This window comes from Pituophis catenifer, unplaced genomic scaffold, assembly GCF_029215685.1.
Source record: "Pituophis catenifer annectens isolate HBS135680 unplaced genomic scaffold, rPitCat1.0.hap2 SCAF_2, whole genome shotgun sequence".
Lineage (NCBI taxonomy): Eukaryota > Metazoa > Chordata > Lepidosauria > Squamata > Colubridae > Pituophis > Pituophis catenifer.
In genome coordinates this window covers 174,108,174-174,127,689 of record NW_027256882.1, presented here as the reverse complement: position 1 = coordinate 174,127,689, position 19,516 = coordinate 174,108,174, and the positions used below count along the sequence as shown (strand labels likewise).

Below are 19,516 nucleotides of genomic sequence, written 5' to 3'. Positions count from 1 at the left end.
AGGAGACCGAAGAGAAACAGGGAGGGGACCAAAAGAAAAAAAAGCAGACACCCAAGTGATGTCTCCGCCTTCTCCAAAGGGCCCTGACAAGGAGGATGAAGAACAGGGAAAAGGACTATATGTCTGTTTATATGTGGGGGAACACTCATACAGCTTCCATATGAACCCAATGAAATTAACACTTTCCTACTGCAATCAATTCAAGCATAAGCTCCACAGTCTGAAGTTGGAGACTAGAAATCTAACTTCGGGGAACCTGTATTAAAGCCTGAAATGGCCACTGCATTTAGTAAACTGAGGATAAGCATGGATGACAGAACTCCAGACCTCATCCAAACATAACAGGGGAATTTAAGTTTCTGCAAATTAAAAACAAAACAAGGAAGTTAATCATCAAAGTAACATATCTGTTGCGGTCTTATCTCTTACTAGTTGAATCCAGGAAGGTAAGATATCGTTTGCACAGACTTTCATGGTGGGAAGGATGTAGCCTTTCCCTCCCTCTCTCTTTTCTCCAGCTTCATATTACTGTTCTCCAGAGCTTTCACGTAAAGAAGGTGGTATAGACAGCGGATGGTAACTTCTGGGTTTGGATACTGAAAAGTATAGAGGGCACAACAGTGGAGATAAAAGTAAAAGAGGATAGTTATTCAGTGGAGAACAAGGTTACCAACAGCTGTACAGTAGATCACAAAAGTATGAGTGACCTGCACTGGAAGTAAGGCATCGATTTCTGGGAGACATAAAGAGGCGGTTGCTTGGGGCATCTTGAAGGCATCTAGTTGGCCATTATGGGAACAGAGTGCTGAACTGGCTGGTTCTTCGGCTGATTTATTTATTTATTAAATTTATTTGTCGCCTATTACACCAGGTGACTGGTCCAGCAGAGCTATTCTTCAAAGCAGAGCTCTGGCTTTATTTGTAATTAGTCTTGATCAGAAAAATGAGTCTGAGAGTGATGCTGAAGGACAGAGAAATAGAACCAATAACTGGCTTCTTTGGCTCTCTAAATTAGTCTCAGTTAAAACATGGGTGCTGTTATCCTGCATTTAGGGTGGTTTTCTCCAGTGCCTTTTACAAATGGAATTGTCACTTCACAATTCACCCTCCCCGTTCCTCTCCCCTCCAGCTAAGAAATTAAATGCCTTTGAAATTAGAGCTCAAACACCTCTTGACATAAGGAGGGATGCCTAGAAATAGGTATTTATGGATGCAAAATGGCAGTGCACAATCTCCCCTTCCCCTCCTTGCAACTGTAGGTCTGCCTGTTCAGATAGTGAATTGCAGCAGGTGCTATCAGGTTAAGTTCCGGTGTTTGAAAAGGACAACTGGATTTATTAGGAAGCAACTGTCATATTTAGTTGACCAGTCCATTCTCATTTTAGAAGACCGTGCAGCATAGACCACGATAGCAAGGTAAAAATTCTAACCTGTTGTATTATTTTAGTTGGTTGCACAGTCACCCAGATGTTTAGGCTGAATATTATTATCAATTTTTCTTTGATTCAATGTATTATTATTGTTCTTGTTTGTTACTGTTATCGTTGCAGAGAGTTGCCAGGTCATGATTTCATCTCAGGGAAGGCTATATTTTCCATGCATTAAAATTCTGCCTTTATTTGTAATTGGATCAGGGTTTACAAAAGCCACCATGCGAAATATTAAAATGTATTTGGAAGCAAGATGCTCTCCTATGCTATGGAAAAAGCCCCAGGAGGCTTCTACCCTCTTCCCAATCTTGATTTCACTTGGAAGAATATATACAGTACGTATACTTCCACCTTTAATACAGCATTATAGTATAAGAATGCAAATGCTACAGAAAATATAGGTCTTGCTTGTAGTATTGTTTGGAAAGTGGGCTTAAAAATCAGCTTGCCTGACTGGCTGCCGTACAGCCCTCACAAGTGGCAATAGAAGCTGGGGACCTAGTGAGGCTATGTTTCTGAAGGGCCCATTTCACTGCAAGGATGTGAGGAGAGGGGAGCAACTATAGGATTGTTTGCAGGATATGATCATTCCCATCATTCACTGCAACACGGAGGAGGTCTGGGATTGCCTCTCTTGAATTGCCTGTGGGTTGCTTGGGACCAAGCCAGCATGGTTGCTCTTCCTCCTTTTAGCAAGCTTGTTTCTGCAAATCTTGCCACCATTTCACAGGTGTCATTTGGTCAGGCTGAGTCAGGGAGCAGAGGGATGCCTGCGAGCCAATCCTTTCAGTCACTCCCTTGAATTTCCCAGCCTGTGCATCATGCAGCTTGCCGCTTACCCCAGCCCAGCTCTTGGGGTGGTGCGAAAGCTGCAAGGCATAGTAGCTCTGAGTTAGCAGAGCTGGGCAGCTCTGATAAGGCCTTATCAGAAGTCTGAACTGACGGTTTGGGCTCTGAGTGACAGGGCAGAGCTGGGAAGCAAAACATTCATTGGTTGCGTGGGTGACTGCTAGGGAGCAGCTTCTCTGAAGACTTCGGAGCAAGAAAAACAGTTGCAAACTGTAGTCTACTATCAGGCATCCTAGAAAAGGCCAAAACTGGGAAAGGGCCCAGAACCCGAACATTTCCTCAGGGCAAGTCAGTGCTCATTCCTCATCTCAGTGACAGAGACATGAGCCAAAGTCAAGTTGCTAGTCCTCACATTTTAAATTAATTAAAAGTGAAGCGCTTTAGTTATTTTCATTATTTATATCCCACTTTCCTCATTGTTGGACAATCATGTTATAATTATGGCAGACAGACATTGTACACATATATTATCAAGAGGAAGGAAGGTAGAACCGCCTTTGGGAACTGGGAAAGAATGAGGGAATCATTAAGAGGGCATTTGAGAAAAGATTACTCTGCCCTGAGAAAAGGAAAGCATAAGGAAAAAACTCAGAATATCCCCTTTTTGTATGTTATGACATGGGACAGAGAGAAACTCTTGCAGGTTTCAAAGTTCTGTTACTTAGAATAGAATAGAATAGAATAGAATAGAATAGAATAGAATAGAATAGAATAGAATAGAATAGAATAGAATAGAATAGGAATTCTTTTTTTTTTATTGGCCAAGTATGATTGGACACACAAGGAATATGTGTCCAATGACACATGAGAGCATGGTGCATATGCTCTCAGTGTACATAAAAAGAAAAGATACATTCATTAAGAATCATAAGGTACAATACTTAATGATAGTCCTAGGGTACAAATAAGCAATCAAATCATACTAAGAAACAATCTACTCAAAAATAATGAAGAATATTCCTGCAATATTTGCCACGCTTGTTTCTTGACTTGGCCTACCTCAAAGAAAGCTTGATCAACGTAGCCTTTTCAATTCCAAGTTTTCATACGGAATGCTCTTTTTCTGTTGTATTTGTTTCTCCTCTTCTGCCTATTACAGCCTCATTTCTCATTCCCATGATTTTCTTCCAAATAATAATAGCTTTCCTGAAAAATTCTTGACTTTTTTTTTTTGTTTAAAAAGAGGGTATAAACTACAAACCAACTGTAAAACTATGCCTATTGAGTTTGGCACCTATTTCAGACTTTCATTTCATTACAAACATGAAGGCTAGAAACTTGAAACTCTTGTCCTTTTTGAGAATGTGTTGAAGTTGTGGGACATCTCTTTCTTTCTGTGTAATGATATTGTGCCAATCCTGTGTTCATTCTTGAAAGGAGTGGCGGACAGAATCAGAGTAGGTTTCTGATGCAAAATTCAGTTGAGGTGTCCAAGCAGTTCACTGAATATTGCTTTATCTCTGGAATCATATGAGAAGAGCCTCAGCAAGGCCACTTCTGTTACCCCATTTGCACAACAGGTACCCTCTAATCCTGAGAATGAGACAGATTGTAGGTCTGTAATAATAATTTTAAAGATTTAAAGGAGAACCCCCATTATCCACCACATTAGCAATTTCACCAATAATACCACAATGGGTAAAATTATATCTTTTATTCAACAATTTGCACAAAAACGTTCCAGGATTTATTTATTTTTTCATGTTCACTTTTTGCTTTACTTCCTCAATAGCTACCCATTAAAATAGGCCAGAATGAGTGTGACTGGTCAAAATTTATCTGGTGTGTTTCCACAGCCAATAATGGACTTAAAGTTAGGTCTATTTCAGTACTCTAGTTACTATACCATTATATAAAATTCAGAGATCCATTGATGGCCCCTTCTCTTTAAGACAGTGGCAGTGGCAAAATTGGAGCCACTTTAAGGTATCAGGTTAGAAACTGGGAGATTGTGAGTTCTAGTCCTACTTAAAACATCAAGCCAGCTGGGGGACCTGGACCAGGACTCTTTCTCAGCCCTAGGAACAGGCAATGGCAAACCACTTCTAAAATCTTGTCCAGACTAGCTCACTAAGCGAGTAGAAAATCTCTCTTTCCTGTTGGGAGTGTCTGTCAGACAAAGCTAAGAAAGAACATCAGATGGCTTCCTAATAATGGCAGCCACTGATCTATTGAAAGGCCTTGTTACTGGGGGCGAGAGTAAGAGGGATTGGCAGAAACTCAGTCCTACGCATGAGACGCTCTTTTGGAAATTCGAAAGAAATCTTTGCTAAAGCTATTTGGGGACAAAATATTTATTTTGTGGTTTCAAATGTCCCTCCCCTATCTTCACTTCAAACCCTTACTCACTGCATGAGAATATCTGGAGATGGAGATTGATAGAGTCTTAGTTTTAAAAGAAAGTGATGGGGTAAGAGCTAGTCTAGAGCATTACAGAGCATGTAATGAGGAAATCAGCCATATTTATATATCTTTCTCTATCCAGACACTTTGTAATAAAATACCAGCTCTGGATGTTCCTGCCATCTCAGATGAGGTAGGAAACTTCCAGAGAGAAGGCTTTTTCCATGGTGGTTTATGGTCTAGGTCAGTGATGACTAACCTTTTGGCTGTTGCGTGCCAAAAGCGGGGGGAGCACAGGGGGTTGCATGCGCATGTGTCTACAACCATAATTCAATGCGCCCCACGCATGTGCACACAACCCCCTGCACTCCCCCCGCTTTTGGCATGCGATGGCATGGTAGGCCCAGTAGGTCCGTTTTTCGCCCTCTCCGGGCTCCAGAGGCTTTCTTGGAGCCTGGGGAGGGCGAAAATGGCCTCCCCGCCCAGAGGCCCTCCGGACACTGGAAATGGCCCATTTCCTGACTTCCAGTGGGTCCGGAAGGCCCGTTTTTTGCTCTCCCCAGACTCCATAGGCTTCCCCACCGCCTTCCCCACCCCCCAGGAGGCCCTCCAGAAGCCGGAAACGGCCCGTTTCCCAACTTCTGGAAGGCCTGAAAATCAGCTGGCTGGCACACACATGCATACTGGAGCTGAGCTAGGGCTTGTTTGCCCACAGATATGGCTTCACGTACCACCTGTAGCACGCATGCCATAGGTTCGCCATCACGGGTCTAGGTATTTCTCTCCTCTGAGATTCTTAACTAGCACAACTTCATGGATGTTTATGGAGATTCTCAATCATCCAGGTCATGGTTATCCCAAAGGTGCTTTTCCCAAAAGGCAACTGGACTTTTTGGGGGTTTTTTGTTTTTCCTTTGAAAACATTTCACTTCTCATCCAAGCAGTTTCTTCAGTTTAAAGAAAGGCTGGAAAGGCTACTTAAGACGACATATGTCACAGCCTTTCTTGTGTAAGAAGGCTGTACAATCTGATGATATGGGTGAAGGAGCTAATCCATGAGGTTGATAAATCATCAAGTATATTAAAAAAAACCCAACTCAAATGGGGGCTGGAAATTGATGTGGCCACTAAATTGCAACCTTTTAAAATTTCATGTGTGGGTGACTTTTATTTAGTTTGGCAAAAATGGTACACATGGTTAGAAAGAAGGATAGGGCCAACAACATAGGACATTAGGAGAACATAACTCAAGAATTGTAGAAATAGATACATCAGATGAGCCGTAGGATTGTATAAATAAATGGTTAATATGATTGTAGAAAGATACTGCTGAACTTCAATGAATGTATTAAGGTATAAGCAAGTAAATTTGTAAATAGTATGATTAAGGAAAATTGGTTAAATGGACTGATGCGAAGGTTTTCTAGAAGTTAGTCGATTGACTTTTTGTTAATGTATAAGTGTTTACATGTATTTGTGTTTTACGTTTGTTTATGTTAATAAAATTTAATTAAAAATAAAAATAAAAAAATAAAATAAAATTTCATGTGTGGGATACCTCCCCAGTTCAGGCATTTCTTCATCCAAACTTACCGTGTTTCCCCGAAAATAAGACCCTGTTTTATATTTTTTTAAACCCTGGAATAAGTGCTTGGCCTTATTGCCATGCACTCAAAAGCCCGATTGGGTTTATTATCAGGGGATGTCTTATTTTGGGGGAAACAGGATAGTAAAAAAAAAAAACAAAATAAAACAAAATCTCCCGGATCAACATTTCACCATCATCCACAACCTCTCCCTTGCCTTATTTGATCTTTCAATTAAGAAACCTTAAAGTAAGACCTCCGGTCAGAAGTACCCCACAGTATCATGATCTCTTTAGTCAGTCTCTGGAAATGCAGCCATATTGTTTTCTGATTGTATTTGGTTTGCTTTATCAGGCTAAGATGTTGCAGCACTATATTCTATACAGCCAGTGGCAGGATTGGAAAAATAGCATTATGAGGTATAGATGTATAATTTGAGAACAAGAGGGAATATGTTTCATAAATTAGCCCTCTGAAAGAGAATAATTCAATATCAATAATACACATTAGTATTTGTAAAACACCCTTTCTCTTCCTTCTTAGTCTAGTGTTGCTTAGCAACATCTTAGCATAACAGATGCTGCTTAGGAGGAGAGCACCTATTTTAAATTTCCAGAGGATGGTTCAGATGATCCTGGAATGTGGAAAGTTCCTTTCCTTCAAGTAAAATCAGATGTACAGCATATACATGCAAAGAGTGGGTTTTGAGGTGGGGTACCTCTCTCTCTCCCCCACACCATCTGGGCAAAGTTGAAGTATTAAGTCTCCCAATTCTGAAACAAGAAATGCCAGAAGCATTTTGCAAAACTAGTAAAAGCCCTTATGCAAAACTAGTAAAAATGTAAAGCAAAGAAACATTCTCCAAAAATGCTGCCTCTTTGCCCTTTAGGCACCCCAAGCTCCACCCATAGGCTGGAAACAAGCAGCTAATCCATGATGCAGCAGGATAGACAAGTAGAGATAAAGTTATCTTTAGAAGCCAGGCAGTGTGGTGAAAAGAAGCACCAGCCAGGATAATGACCAAGGAGTTCCAACGGAGTCTCAAGATCTTTGGCCTGCCTGCTTATCCATCCTAGTCTATTCAACTCCACTCTCAGCAATGAAAAAGAAAGAATTTCCACCCTGCCCATCCTAATCTTAAAGAGTTTTTCTCGTTCCTCACTTAAGCTGTAAACTCTTTTCTACACAGTTGCAGCTATGTAGATGTAATTGACATCATCAATATTCTTTAGAGAGGAAAAAAACACTGTTCCTTCTTACGGTTAAGAAAACTTCATGGTAGTGAAGATACAGTTGAGACACTTCAGGATAGTTGCCATAATCTAGAAACAACTACTGTATATAGCATCAAGACTCAAATGTCTAGAATAAGCCCAGGTACATTCAGTTCCATGTTATTTAATCAATGATTCATAGCTAAATTAAGGATTGGATCATTCCCCATATGTAGAGTATTTTTGAAAAAGAAAATAGAATGCATGGATGGATGGAACTCATATGTGGAGATCTTTGTAACAATGGACCTACTCGATGGAGACCAGGTGGGTTTCAGCAGATTCTGACCAGTTCTGGAGAACCGGTAGTGGAATTTTGAGTAATTCGGAGAACCGGTAGTAAAAATTCTGATTGGCTCCGCCCACATCTATTCTCTGCCTCCTAAGTCCCAGCTGATCGGGAGGAAATGGGGATTTTGCAGTAACCTTCCCCTGAATTGGGGACGGAATGGAGATTTTATAGTATTCTTCCCCTCGAGTGGGGTGGGAATGGAGATTTTACAGTAGCCTTCCCCTGCCACGCCCACCAAGCCATGCCACACCCACTAAGCCACACCCACAGAACCGGTAGTAAAAAAAAATTGAAATCCACCACTGATAGAGACCTAATCTGAGCATTACTGTGGTGGAGACTGTAGTAAGGAGGTGGATTTCCAAAAGGGAGAGGGTGCATAGCAGAGGAGTAAGAGTCAACTCAGCCCAGATACTATGTGTAGGGATGAAGGCAGCCCCTCCCTAATAGTTCACAGACTATATTGTAGATGCAGATAGTAGAGTGCTCAGCCTGGCCCATTAAAAAAAAAATCTAGTTTTGTGTGAAACTATTAATAAAGAACTCAGTTTGGGAGAATCATCATATGCCTTTCTTGGTTCTGGGCCTGATGGTTACTAAAGGTTCTGAGAGGCCCAACAGAAAAAAAGTTCTTATGAAGAGTATAGGTAGTTCTCAATTTACAATCACAATTGAGCCCATTTCTGTTTTTAAGCAAGGCAGTTGTTAAGTGAGCTTTGCCCATTTTACAACCTGTTTTGACAGTTTTTAAGCGAATCACTGGTGCTGTTAAAGAGAATCATGCTTCCCCCATTGAGTTTGCTTGTAGGACACCAGCTGGGAAAGTTACAAATGGTTATCACATGATCTTCAGGACAGTGCAACTGTCATAAATACATGCCATTTGCCAAGAGCCCTAATTTTGATCATGCAACCATGGCGATGCTGTAACAGTATGAGAACCGGTCATATGTCACTTTTTTCAGTGTCGTTATAACGTTGAATGATCACTAAACGAATGGTTATATGTCAAGAACTACCTGTATTTACGGTTCTCCTCAGATGTGTACCATTATTATAATTATAATGCTTACCTTGCTTCCTTTTATTATTTTCATGTCCCATTCCACAGTCAGACACAAAGCCCAACTAAATTTGCACAAAATCAACATTATTGTTACTTTCACTAAGGGAAATTTATTTGCAAACTGTCAAAAATGATTGCTTTCTTAGATCAAATCATCAAACCGCATCCTTTGTGTAACTTGTATTATTTGTTTTGTGCCAAAAATGATTTTGAAATATTGTTTGGCAAAAGTAGGTTTTCTCCCCCAGTAAAATTACTCCCTCTAACCTTTTGCAAATGGAACTGATAACTGAACAGCAAAAAAATAATTGTTTGGAAACAATCTTAAAATCCTGGCCTGGTATCAAAAATATGCAAAACAAAAAAAGGTTGAACAGATACAGGAACCAGGGGAGTGCATAAATCAATACTCAATGTCTGGCAAATGTGTAATTTTTCTAGATCTTGCAAAATAAAATAAATAAATAAATAAAAATTAAATAAATAAAATTAAAAGGTAGTTTTGCTGATTCTGCAAATATTTATTTAAAACCTGATATTTTGATTCTCTATATTGTTTATATTATATTCTTTATGTAAGAACTGTTGTTTTGAGCCTTTAAAAGGAATAAAATTTTAGTCAGTTTGAAATCAGAAGGCAGCCCAGCTCACTCTAAGTAACAATTCAATTTTTTTAAAATTGTAGGGGGAAATGTGGAGAAAATAATGTATTGGGGGAATAAGGTACTGCCCATTTTACTTCAATTGAGCGAGTTGAAGGAGGAAAAACTATTCAAATGGGCCTGGTTTGAGTTTAATAACTGTGTTTGCTTCTTAGCTGGGCCTAACTTTATACACAAACACACAGCCAGGTTCGTTAAACAGAGCAATTGCAATGAGCACATGTAAACTAGCTGTTGTTTCTGCAGTCCGGGAAGACTCAAAAATGAGTGATCATTTTACTTTTTTTTTCTTGGTAGGTCAGGATTTTGCATCAGTGATTGTGAACCTGGGAAACTGTTATTCTTTCTTACTATTTATTTATTTTCTCCCCTTTCCTCTTCCCCACAAAATCCCTGCTTCATCAACATCAGAGTTAAATCTAGGCAGATGATTTCTAAATCAGGCCAGGTCTTAAGCACATGATCTGGGGTAGCGGCAGCAATCCTCAGAAGTATCCTTAATTGTGAACAGATCCCAACAAGCCATTCCCATTGGATACTCCTCAGGGTTCATCCCCAAAATTTATAACCCAATAAACAGCCCAGGAATTTAATTGATTACTTACCTGTTTAATTATCAACCTTTATAACAGTCATTGCATAACAAAGGAGATGAGAGAGAGAGGGGGGGGAAGAAAGGAAGGAAGGAAGGAAGGAAGGAAGGAAGGAAGGAAGGAAGGAAGGAAGGAAGGAAGGAAGGAAGGAAGGAAGGAAGGAAGGAAGGAAGGAAGGAAGGAGACAGACAGACAGACAGACAGACAGACCTGAGGCAAGGCCTCAAAACTAAGAGCGGGAGAGAAATTGGGCCTTTTCTTTTGGGCCCTACCCTGCTTCAGAAGATCAGAGACCTTGTTCCCCTGAATACTTCTGGGCCTTATTTTGTTATCCCAAGGGGGAAAAATGTGGTCGGGGGAATATCAGGACAAACTATGTATATGCATTTTTTAAAATGCACATTTGTTTCCATGTCTTGTGTAGTTTTGCTTTGTTCTTGTGTATTTTTTTCTTTTGTTTGGAGTTTAATTTTGTGAATAAAATAAAAAAAATCATTGGAAAAAAGGAAGAATATCAGGAGAGAGTTTTGTCACATTCCTCACTAGATGGGTTTTGTGAGTCTTTGGAGAGAACACTTTTACTTGGTCCTTCTGCTGGAGTAACAGCTTAGCATGCTCTCGGCTCCCTCTTTTGTCATCTGCTGCCACCAAATCATTCAATAAATTGGTTCCCTTGAAAATAAAAGGGGACAAATGCAGGCTACACATACTGCTCCTCCCCAGTCTCTTTTTGCAGAATTTCGGCCACGAAATATCTGCCAGAAACTACTGAATTCAGCCATCCAATAGGCTCACGTATGGTGGACAAAGTTAAAACACCTTCATGCTTTTGAAAATACTGGATTCGTTTCAGCCATCTGTGTGATATCACTGGGTTACAGGCTTATGGTTACCCACACATAGAGCCAATAAATGCACAGCGCCTTCCCACAAGAATTTAAAGTGCCTCAGGATGAAGAACCAAACTTGCTTCACGAGATGGTATAAAAGCCAGACTTTAAAGGAGAGCAATTTTATACATCAATCACATACGGTGCCACCAGTTCCAGATCTACAACTGACCCTTCCAGGGGCTGCTCCACATGGAAATCACGCTGGTGCTGGAGCCCCTGACGAATCTTTTTGCCCCCACGCTGGGGAATTGGTAATTCTGAGTGGTGGGCCGGCAGAGGGGGCGTGAAGAAATAGGGATGCAGAAGTGCCTGAGGAACAAAAGGAAAGAAATCATCTGACTGGCTCTGACCAAATCCGATAGCATCTCCCACTATGGCCACATTGAGAATCCTGGAAACTCTCAGAAAGCCTCCCTCAATTTTGGGGGTGGGGGGGGACAGAGAATTGGATCTCCTACTGGTTGAGCATTATGGGAAGTACAGGTAGTCCTTGAGTTACAATTGTAATGAAGCCTGCCCATCACAATCGTATGGTTGTATGATATGGTTGTGAAGTGATTTTATGACCTTTTTTGCATCAGTCATTAAACAAACATTGCAATTGTTAAGTAAGTCCATGGTTTGCTCTGGGCCAGAAGTAAATACCAATTTTCAGCAAAACCCTTGTAAAACTGATGTTGCAAATGGCCATAAATGCAACCCAACCGTTAAGCCACTAAGTGTTCGTGTTATCTTGGGGTAGTGGAGGTGTCCAAGAGTTGGAACTTCAAATCCGGGTCATAAGTACCGTCTGGGTAGGTCCGTTAGAATTTTGAACTGTTGCTAAGCAACTGGTGATAAATCAAGAACTACCTGTATCAGCTAGGGAAGGCTGCTAACAGCAAAAAGGGGATATGGGCCATTCATGCTGGATGAACAAAGTTTGAACAAGCTTCTACCGTGCAATCCCTCCACTTTATTCACAGAATTTCACATGAGGTGGGGGATGTAATTTCCCTCTTTAAATCTTCTCATGTTTTCCCACTACTGTTTAGTATTGTTTCTTTTTTAAAAAAAAACATATCTATTAAGGTGGAATAGTTGCATGTTGCCTTTGAATTAGTACCACAGGTTGCTCATTATCTAGAGAAGCTTCTTTAGGGAAATGGACATTCGTAGCTCTGCAAAAGATCATAGATCATCCACTGCAAAACAGCAAAGTAGGTTGGAGTGCCCTCTTTTGGTGATAACAGAATGAACTTGCTTTCTTCTCAATGAGCAAAATTTCTCAAGAAATTTTATAAGTAAACTGTTCCCCGGGTTTGATTTTCAACAAGTATCCAAAATAAGGATACAATCTTTGGCGCTCTTAGGGAATTCCAAGAGATAAGCCTAGATCAGGTTTAAATGCAATACAAAAGTGCTTATAAAACCACTGCTTATTTTCTCAGCTTCCTTGTTACAAGCTAAGCCTGGGGTAGGGAGTGGAAGATGCCCACAAGTGGGTAAATCTAAAGGAACTCCATAGCAGGGACAATTCAATTTCACCCCTGGACTATACTCTTGCTTTTATCTGCAGTTGTTTGGCAGCTGACATTAACCTCCAAAAGCAATTTTACTAAAGCAGGGTCACAACTTCAATCTATCAAAATTTGGCACTCATAAAAATTCTATGTCCGCTACTTTCTCCGACATGTGAAAAATGTGTTTTTTAAGAAAGCATCATGGCTTACTGAGCATGTAATTGGGTTTGGACAGTCACAAGGGGCTCAAACTACTCCTTCCTTAATCTACATGTAGTAGTTTCAAAGAAAGACTCATACATACTGACTTCGGCCAATACAGATAGTCCTCAATGTATGACCACAATTGAGCCCAAAATTTATGTTGCTAAGTGAGAAATGAGTTTTGCCCCATGTTACGACTTTTCTTGCCACATTTCTTAAGTGAATCACTGCACTTATTAAATTAGTAACACGGTTATTAAGTGAATCTGGCTTTCCCATGGACTTTGCTTGTCAGGAGGTTGCAAACAATGATCACCATGGACACTGAAACCATCATAAATGTGGGTCAGTTGTCAAGCGTCCAAATGTAAAACACGACCATGGGGATGCTGCAACAATCATAAGTGTCAAAAATGGTCATAAGGTTTCTTTTTTCAGCGCTGTTGTAACTTGGAACGGTCACTAAGCAAACTGTTGTAAGTTGAGGACTGCCTGTACACTGTGTTGCTTCATACAGTCCCATAAAGCTCCTTGCTTTGTTCTTTGCAGGATGCTGCACTATACCGGCAGCCTCACTGCTCCCCCTTACCTGGGCTGCCTGCATACGTTGCTTCGAAGGATAAACCAGGAATTCTTTCAGGAGCTGCACTGCTTGTGGAGAAGCATCAGGAACCACCTGCTCCAAAGGGATGGGCTGCTTCTCTTTGAAGGAGATTTTGTTGTAATCAGGCAACTCTGTAATCTCCTGTCCCAGCAAAAGAATAACAGTGGGGGGACTTGGCTGTTGGTTTCTTCACTTTTAAAGGTCCACGCTCCTCCCCCAGGCCCTAATCCCTGCGGGCGAGCTAATGGTTATTGAACCCACCGGCCAGGTCTTTTGATTAGGTGTGCCAAGCACCCGGAGGACACAACACAGCTGCTCAATGTCATTTTCTCCAGGGAAGAGGGGAGAATTGTTGAGAAGTTCAGCAAAGATGCAGCCGACTGCCCTGGTTAAAGAGGAAAAAAAGAGGTAGCTGGATGAAGGGATAAGGGGAAACATCTCCGTCATCCAAACAATCAATCCCTTCCCTAACCAGTTTCCTACTTCTTTTGCAGTGAAACATCTTTGATTCTTGATTTCAATATGGTTTTTTTTTTCCCCAAAGAAAAGTTTCAACATTCCATTTTGTAGACTTCAATTTCTTTCGGGTAAGTTTGCATTTCTTTTTGTTTTCCTCATTTGGGAAAGGCTACCCTTTTCTGAAGGAAGATTCCTTTTCTCCAGGTTTCCTTAATACTGTTGATTAATCAGGATGATGGTAATAACACTTTTCCTGATCTAGGAAATATATTATAGGTAAATGTTGATTATTGTGATTCTGAGTGATTTCCTAGCATTTTGGAGAAACCTGGATTTTTTTTTTTAACTTTCCTTCAACATCTGCTTTATAATTTCCTCCCTTAAAAAGTATAATTGTATTGGATTCCCTTGGCAATTTTCCACCTACTGTGCATATCAATTATGCACAGTATAATCTGGTGGTATTGTGGTCAAGGCTTTCAGTCAGTTCAGCAACTGCATCTCTAACACTCCAAGGCTGCCCCCTTAAAACAGCCCAGAAATAGAACAATCCAGACTGATTAAGTGAAAGAGATCAAAGCTGCTCACCACAGATCTACACCTTCATCATACTTTCGAGCACCATACAGCAGTTCTGGAGCCCGATACCACCTAATTGGGAAAAGTACACAAATTATATTATACACAACTCTATTCATCTCTCACAATGAAACTCAACTCTAGTCCCCATAATTTTCAAGTGTGGTGCCAACAAGACTCCAGCACCTTTTTAACATTTAGGACCTATTTCAAAAATCTTGGAATAAAGTCTGAACTGGGAATCTAAGGACCCCCTCGGAATGTCGCTGAGCTATTTTGTCCAACTTCCATTACCACTAAACACGTTAGCTGTAGCTATAGCTATGAGTTGGAGATGTAGGCATCTTCCAGTTTGATTCTCTCTTCCCTGGCTAAATGCTCAATCCACACCTCATGCCCATTGCTATTTACCTGGTGGCCACTTGATGGCTATATAGTCTGTCTCCATCACTGGTGAACACCCGGGCCAAACCAAAATCAGCAATTTTCAATTGCCCTGTGGAACTGATCAGCAAATTGGCTGGTTTCAGATCCTGAAATGACAAGGCAAGAATTTGAAAACATCTTAGAAGCTAAGGAAGAACCAGATGCACAGCATCAATGGGTTAAATAACAAGGTGTGATCTTCCTGGGAGAAGGAAGCCATCTTATGGTCAAACTTGACCAGGCCTCACCCGGTGCATAATAGAGTTGGCATGACAGAAAGCCACCCCCTTGAGCAACATCAGCATGTAGCCTTTCACTTGGGCTTCAGTAAGAGGCTGTTCAGAGTTGCGGATCACCTCGGACAGATCAGACAGCATATACTCAAATACCAACACAAACCCTGTGCCATGAGGGAAAACGTCTTTCAATTGCACCACCTAAAAGAGAGAAGTTAAACAAGTTGGATTCAATATTGGGTGACCTGTCCCACAATTGGTATCATAAAAAGATTTACCTAGGCTTCCATCCTCAGTATAGCGTGTTAAGTGACTGAATGTCTGACACAGTATGAGCCATCTGAAAGTGTTTACAAAGCCTTAAATTATATTATTCCCCCCCCCCAACACCTACAGTATCTTTATGCTGGAGACAATTCATTAAGCTTCTTTAAGCTGGTCAATTAGCGCTCCAAAAGAAGTTTGTGAGTAAAATTGACAGGAAATTGCTTCCACTCCCACTGCTTTTTGCCCATCTGTGGTCATTCTGCTTCTCTGATTAAGTAAGGAAATGTCTCTGAAACAATGACCCAGTGGGGCATGGGTTATCCAATTATTAGGTAAAAATCTAGTAATTAATATAGCCGGTTTTTACATGTTTCTAGAAGATCAAGGGAGTGGCAGCAAATTGTTTCAGAGGAAGGGAAAGTCGTGACGAAGTTATAATGGCTCAGTTCATCCATAATCTTGATCTGACTCCCTCCCTCAGGTTATTTTGCCTTAGTGCGATATGTAAACCAAGCTAATTTGTTCTGAAAGGTTAGTTTATTAGAGGCCTGGCCTGAGATGGAACTTGAGAATCCCATTAACTGATCCAGTTAACTCATGAATCCTCACTTCCACAAGCTACTCACATGCTGGTTTTCCTCAATCTCCTGCAAAGCCTTGATCTCCCGCAGGGCTTGGTTGGGGATCCCATCCTCCAGCTTACGGAGAGCCACTTTCTTCAGGGCCACAGTCTCCCCAGTCTGCCAGGTAAGGGAGCAAAATAAAAATTGGAAGCAGATGTTCATCCCCAGAACTTGAGGGGGGGGCAAAGCTGGCTATATTGGCATCAGAGATCATGAGGAATTTCGCTTACTTCTATGTTCTTGGCTTTGAAAACAATGCCATGGGCTCCTTCTCCAATACGGCCAAGAATGCTATATTGATCCATGGTGCCTTCTCATAACTGAAACAGACAAAGAAAAGTCAGCTCATCTGTTCCAGCCTGGGATTCATGCATTCTTATTAAATAACGTGTGATTCATTTTTCCCTTTTTCTTTGTTAAAAGTATGTCCCACTTTTCTCTCTCAAGCTAACATTAGACTGCTAACCTAACCACTCCAAAAAGTAAACGTAATTTAAAACAATTAAAATTAGCTTTAAAATCTATATAAAACTACAAACAGTTCAAAAGGCTCAAAATAAAGAACTACATCTGATGACAAACTTTCAAATAGCATAAAAAGCAGGGTCACCTCTCATCTTGCATCTTGTATGTTCTTGCACTATTTTTTTTTTGAAACTGGTTAACTAATTTTGGCTTCCAACAAAGAAAATTAAGTCACTGAAAAAATGAAACTAACAAGAAAAACAAAAAAACATGGTCTTTACAGAATCAAAATTTCTTAATGGGGAAGCCATTTTGTTAAATCAATTTTAAAAACATTCTATGACTTAAATCTTTGATATAATTCTCTATCTTTGAATTAATTCATTGAAATCAGTGGGCATATTTGTTTATATATTTATTCAATTTGGAATAAATTGTCACTCAACAAGTGACTCCTGGCGGCGAACATAAAATGAATCAAAACAAATTTCCATTATAATATACACACATTAAAATGCACACAGCATTTGAAGAAAATATTACGATATGAGGCCATGAAGACTTGTTCCTCCAGCCACTTGGCCAGCTGGGAGTTAAGTACAACACATATATATTTGGGATGGGAGTATAATGTTATCTCAGTTGTATATAGTGTTTTCTTTATGTAGCTGTTGTTAGGTAGCCAGGGTAATATTGTATAAGATGAGTAGCCTTTTAAATCTTTTTAATACTATAAATAAATCTGAACTTTCTCTGCTCCAGCACATATACAGAGTGGCAAGATTTTTTAAAAGTCAGAATTCTTGGTGGTATAGAAGAGATTTTCAAGCAAACCAAAGTAAACTTCTAAAATGCATCATAGGATATTAACTAGATTACTTTGTGGATTTCTCCAGTGTTGATTTCAAGATTCTTTCACAAGGTATTATAGTATTGAGGAAGCAAAGTCAGGCTGTTCTTTTAATTCCTTTTCCAGAAAAATAAAACATAAAATAACCCAGCCTATTATAAATTAGTCAATAGTAAAATATTCCATTTAAATAGGATAGGAATACACCAACTACAAATCATATTATATGGGATGGGAGTTCAAGTTCAACATCAATCAGAATATAACAAATAAGTATTAATTCCTCAATAATATTTGATCAGCTTGTTTTTATTAAAAGACTCAAAAGCAAAACCACCTCTTGTTTAAGTGAATTTTTTTTCATTATTGGACCCAGATTGTTGGGGGCAATATGTTGACTCTGTAAACCGCTTAGAGAGGACTGTAAAGCACTGTGAAGTGGTATATAAGTCTAAGTGGTCCTTAATACCAATAAGACCAAGGAGCTTATAGTGGACTATAGAAGAAATAGATCAGACATCCAGCCCTTGCTTATCAATGGAGACTGAGTGGAGCAAGTGGCCAGTTTTAAGTTTCTGTGTGTTATCATAAAAGAGGACCTGACCTGGGGCACTCACATTGCAGCACTGGTCAAAAGGGCCCAGCAGAGATTATACTACCTGAGTCTTCTCAGGAAACAACAACTGAATGAAAAACTGCTGGTGGCCTTCTACCGCTGCACCATAGAGAGTATTTTAACTTACTGCATCTGTGTATGGTTTGCCAATTGCACAGTGGCAGATAGGACAGCACTTCAGAGGGTTAACGTCATTGCCCAGAGGATCATTGTTTGCCCTCTCTCCTCTTTGGAAGAGCTTTATAGCTCCCGCTGCCTTAAGAAAGGTCAAAACTTTCTTAAAGATCCATCTCATCCTGGGCACCCTTTTTTTGAACTTTTACCATCTGGCAGATGGCACAGGATAATAAAAACAAGAACAAATCGGCTGAAAAACAGCTTCTATCTCAGGGCAGTAACTATATTGAATTCTACTGTATAGTGCAATATTAATGCAATATCGGGTTTTCAGTTCAATTGTATAGAATGTGAAGGATGTGTTTCTGTTTTATTTTTATAATTATAATGTACACTGAAGATGGCATTTAATTTTGTTGTACGAGGTGCAATGACAATAAAGTAAACTAAATTAAGTGCTATTGCTATTTAACTTGAGCAATTTTCTCAATAACTGGGACCTAGGTGCTCTGAAATACAAGTCTGGCATATAATTTAGAAAGAGAAATATGCATAAAACCTATCCCAGACATCCGAGTTGAAATATTAGGATAGTTGCTTTGAAGAGGATAAAAAACCAAATTCCTTTGTATGTGCCGAGATGATCCCATCACCCACCCCACCTTCTTTAATCCAAAAACACGAACATGGGAAGCAGTTTTTATCATACATTAAACCATCAATTTCAACAGTTCTCCTGAATTAGATGGATCTCTAGATTAGATTAGATCTCTATCACTGGTTTTACAAACAGGATTTCACAGCAGGAATGTTCTCTCACTTCTCGACTACCCCCAAACATATTCAGTGGTATACTGCTATTGAATATAGAGGTTCCTTGTTTTACGAAATATTTAACACCCAGCAGGCATTAATTTTTTGCAAATATACCTAGGGTCTTTTCAGAGACATCAAAATTTAAGATATGACCATCGTAATACACTAAAGCAATAAACGGGATTAATTCTAATTATACTATTAAATTGCCCATCCAACCGGGCAATTGCTCAAGATCTAACTGTACGAAAGAAATAGAAAAATCTATTCCTACATACTTTCTCGTTACGGTGCACGCACATATTTAAAATGTGAAAGAGGTAAGTTGCCTTTTTTGTCTCTTAGCCTAAGACGCTAATGCACCGCTTTTCCTAATGCATAATGGTAATAATGGTGGTTGTCTGCTCCTTTTCAAGAAAAGTGTGGAATCTGTTCTCCCAATCCCCATTAAAGGTAATGACGCTTTAAGAAAATAAAACAAAATAAAAAGCAGGCGGGACAGCTTGGAGGGATAATTGGAGTGGGGCTCCGCGTCGTCTTATGCAAAACCCTATAAACCCCTCCTTACCCTATTAAGGGACCCACGCGCAGGGCCCCTTAAAGGATTCCAGGGATGCAGGACTCCGCCATCTAGCCCGCTTTCTCCGATCGGCTCCCTGAAGAATCAGGAGGCTGCTCAGCCAAAAGATTCCCGCTGGTCGTTTCCCAGCATGCCGCGCGCTCCCGCAAGTGCCAGATCCCCGGCATTTCCACGAGAGTTCAGG

The 19,516-nt window shown here is 40.1% G+C and overlaps 1 protein-coding gene across 1 annotated transcript; it reads right to left on the bottom strand.

Annotated features, from left to right (window-relative positions):
* Positions 1 to 11,074: 11,074 nt before the first annotated feature.
* CDK20 (cyclin dependent kinase 20) lies at positions 11,075 to 19,431 on the bottom strand. The gene is made up of 9 exons (XM_070935133.1): positions 19,321 to 19,431; positions 16,119 to 16,208; positions 15,892 to 16,005; positions 15,011 to 15,199; positions 14,748 to 14,869; positions 14,346 to 14,408; positions 13,560 to 13,683; positions 13,284 to 13,439; positions 11,075 to 11,297 (listed from the first exon to the last, which is right to left on the bottom strand). Exons 2-9 carry the CDS (start codon positions 16,191 to 16,193, stop codon positions 11,109 to 11,111), a joined length of 1,032 nt encoding a protein of 343 aa, XP_070791234.1. The 5' UTR covers positions 16,194 to 16,208; positions 19,321 to 19,431; the 3' UTR covers positions 11,075 to 11,108.
* Positions 19,432 to 19,516: the final 85 nt, after the last annotated feature.

Excerpts from the sequence above, each read along its gene's own strand:
- CDK20 (XM_070935133.1), bottom strand. The coding sequence starts at position 16,193 with ATGGATCAATATAGCATTCTTGGCCGTATTGGAGAAGGAGCCCATGGC. Across the intron at positions 14,870-15,010 it reads CCAACTCTATTATGCACCGG|GATCTGAAACCAGCCAATTT; the intron begins GTGAGGCCTGGT and ends TTGTCATTTCAG. Across the intron at positions 13,684-14,345 it reads GATGAAGGTGTAGATCTGTG|GGCAGTCGGCTGCATCTTTG; the intron begins GTGAGCAGCTTT and ends CTCTTTAACCAG.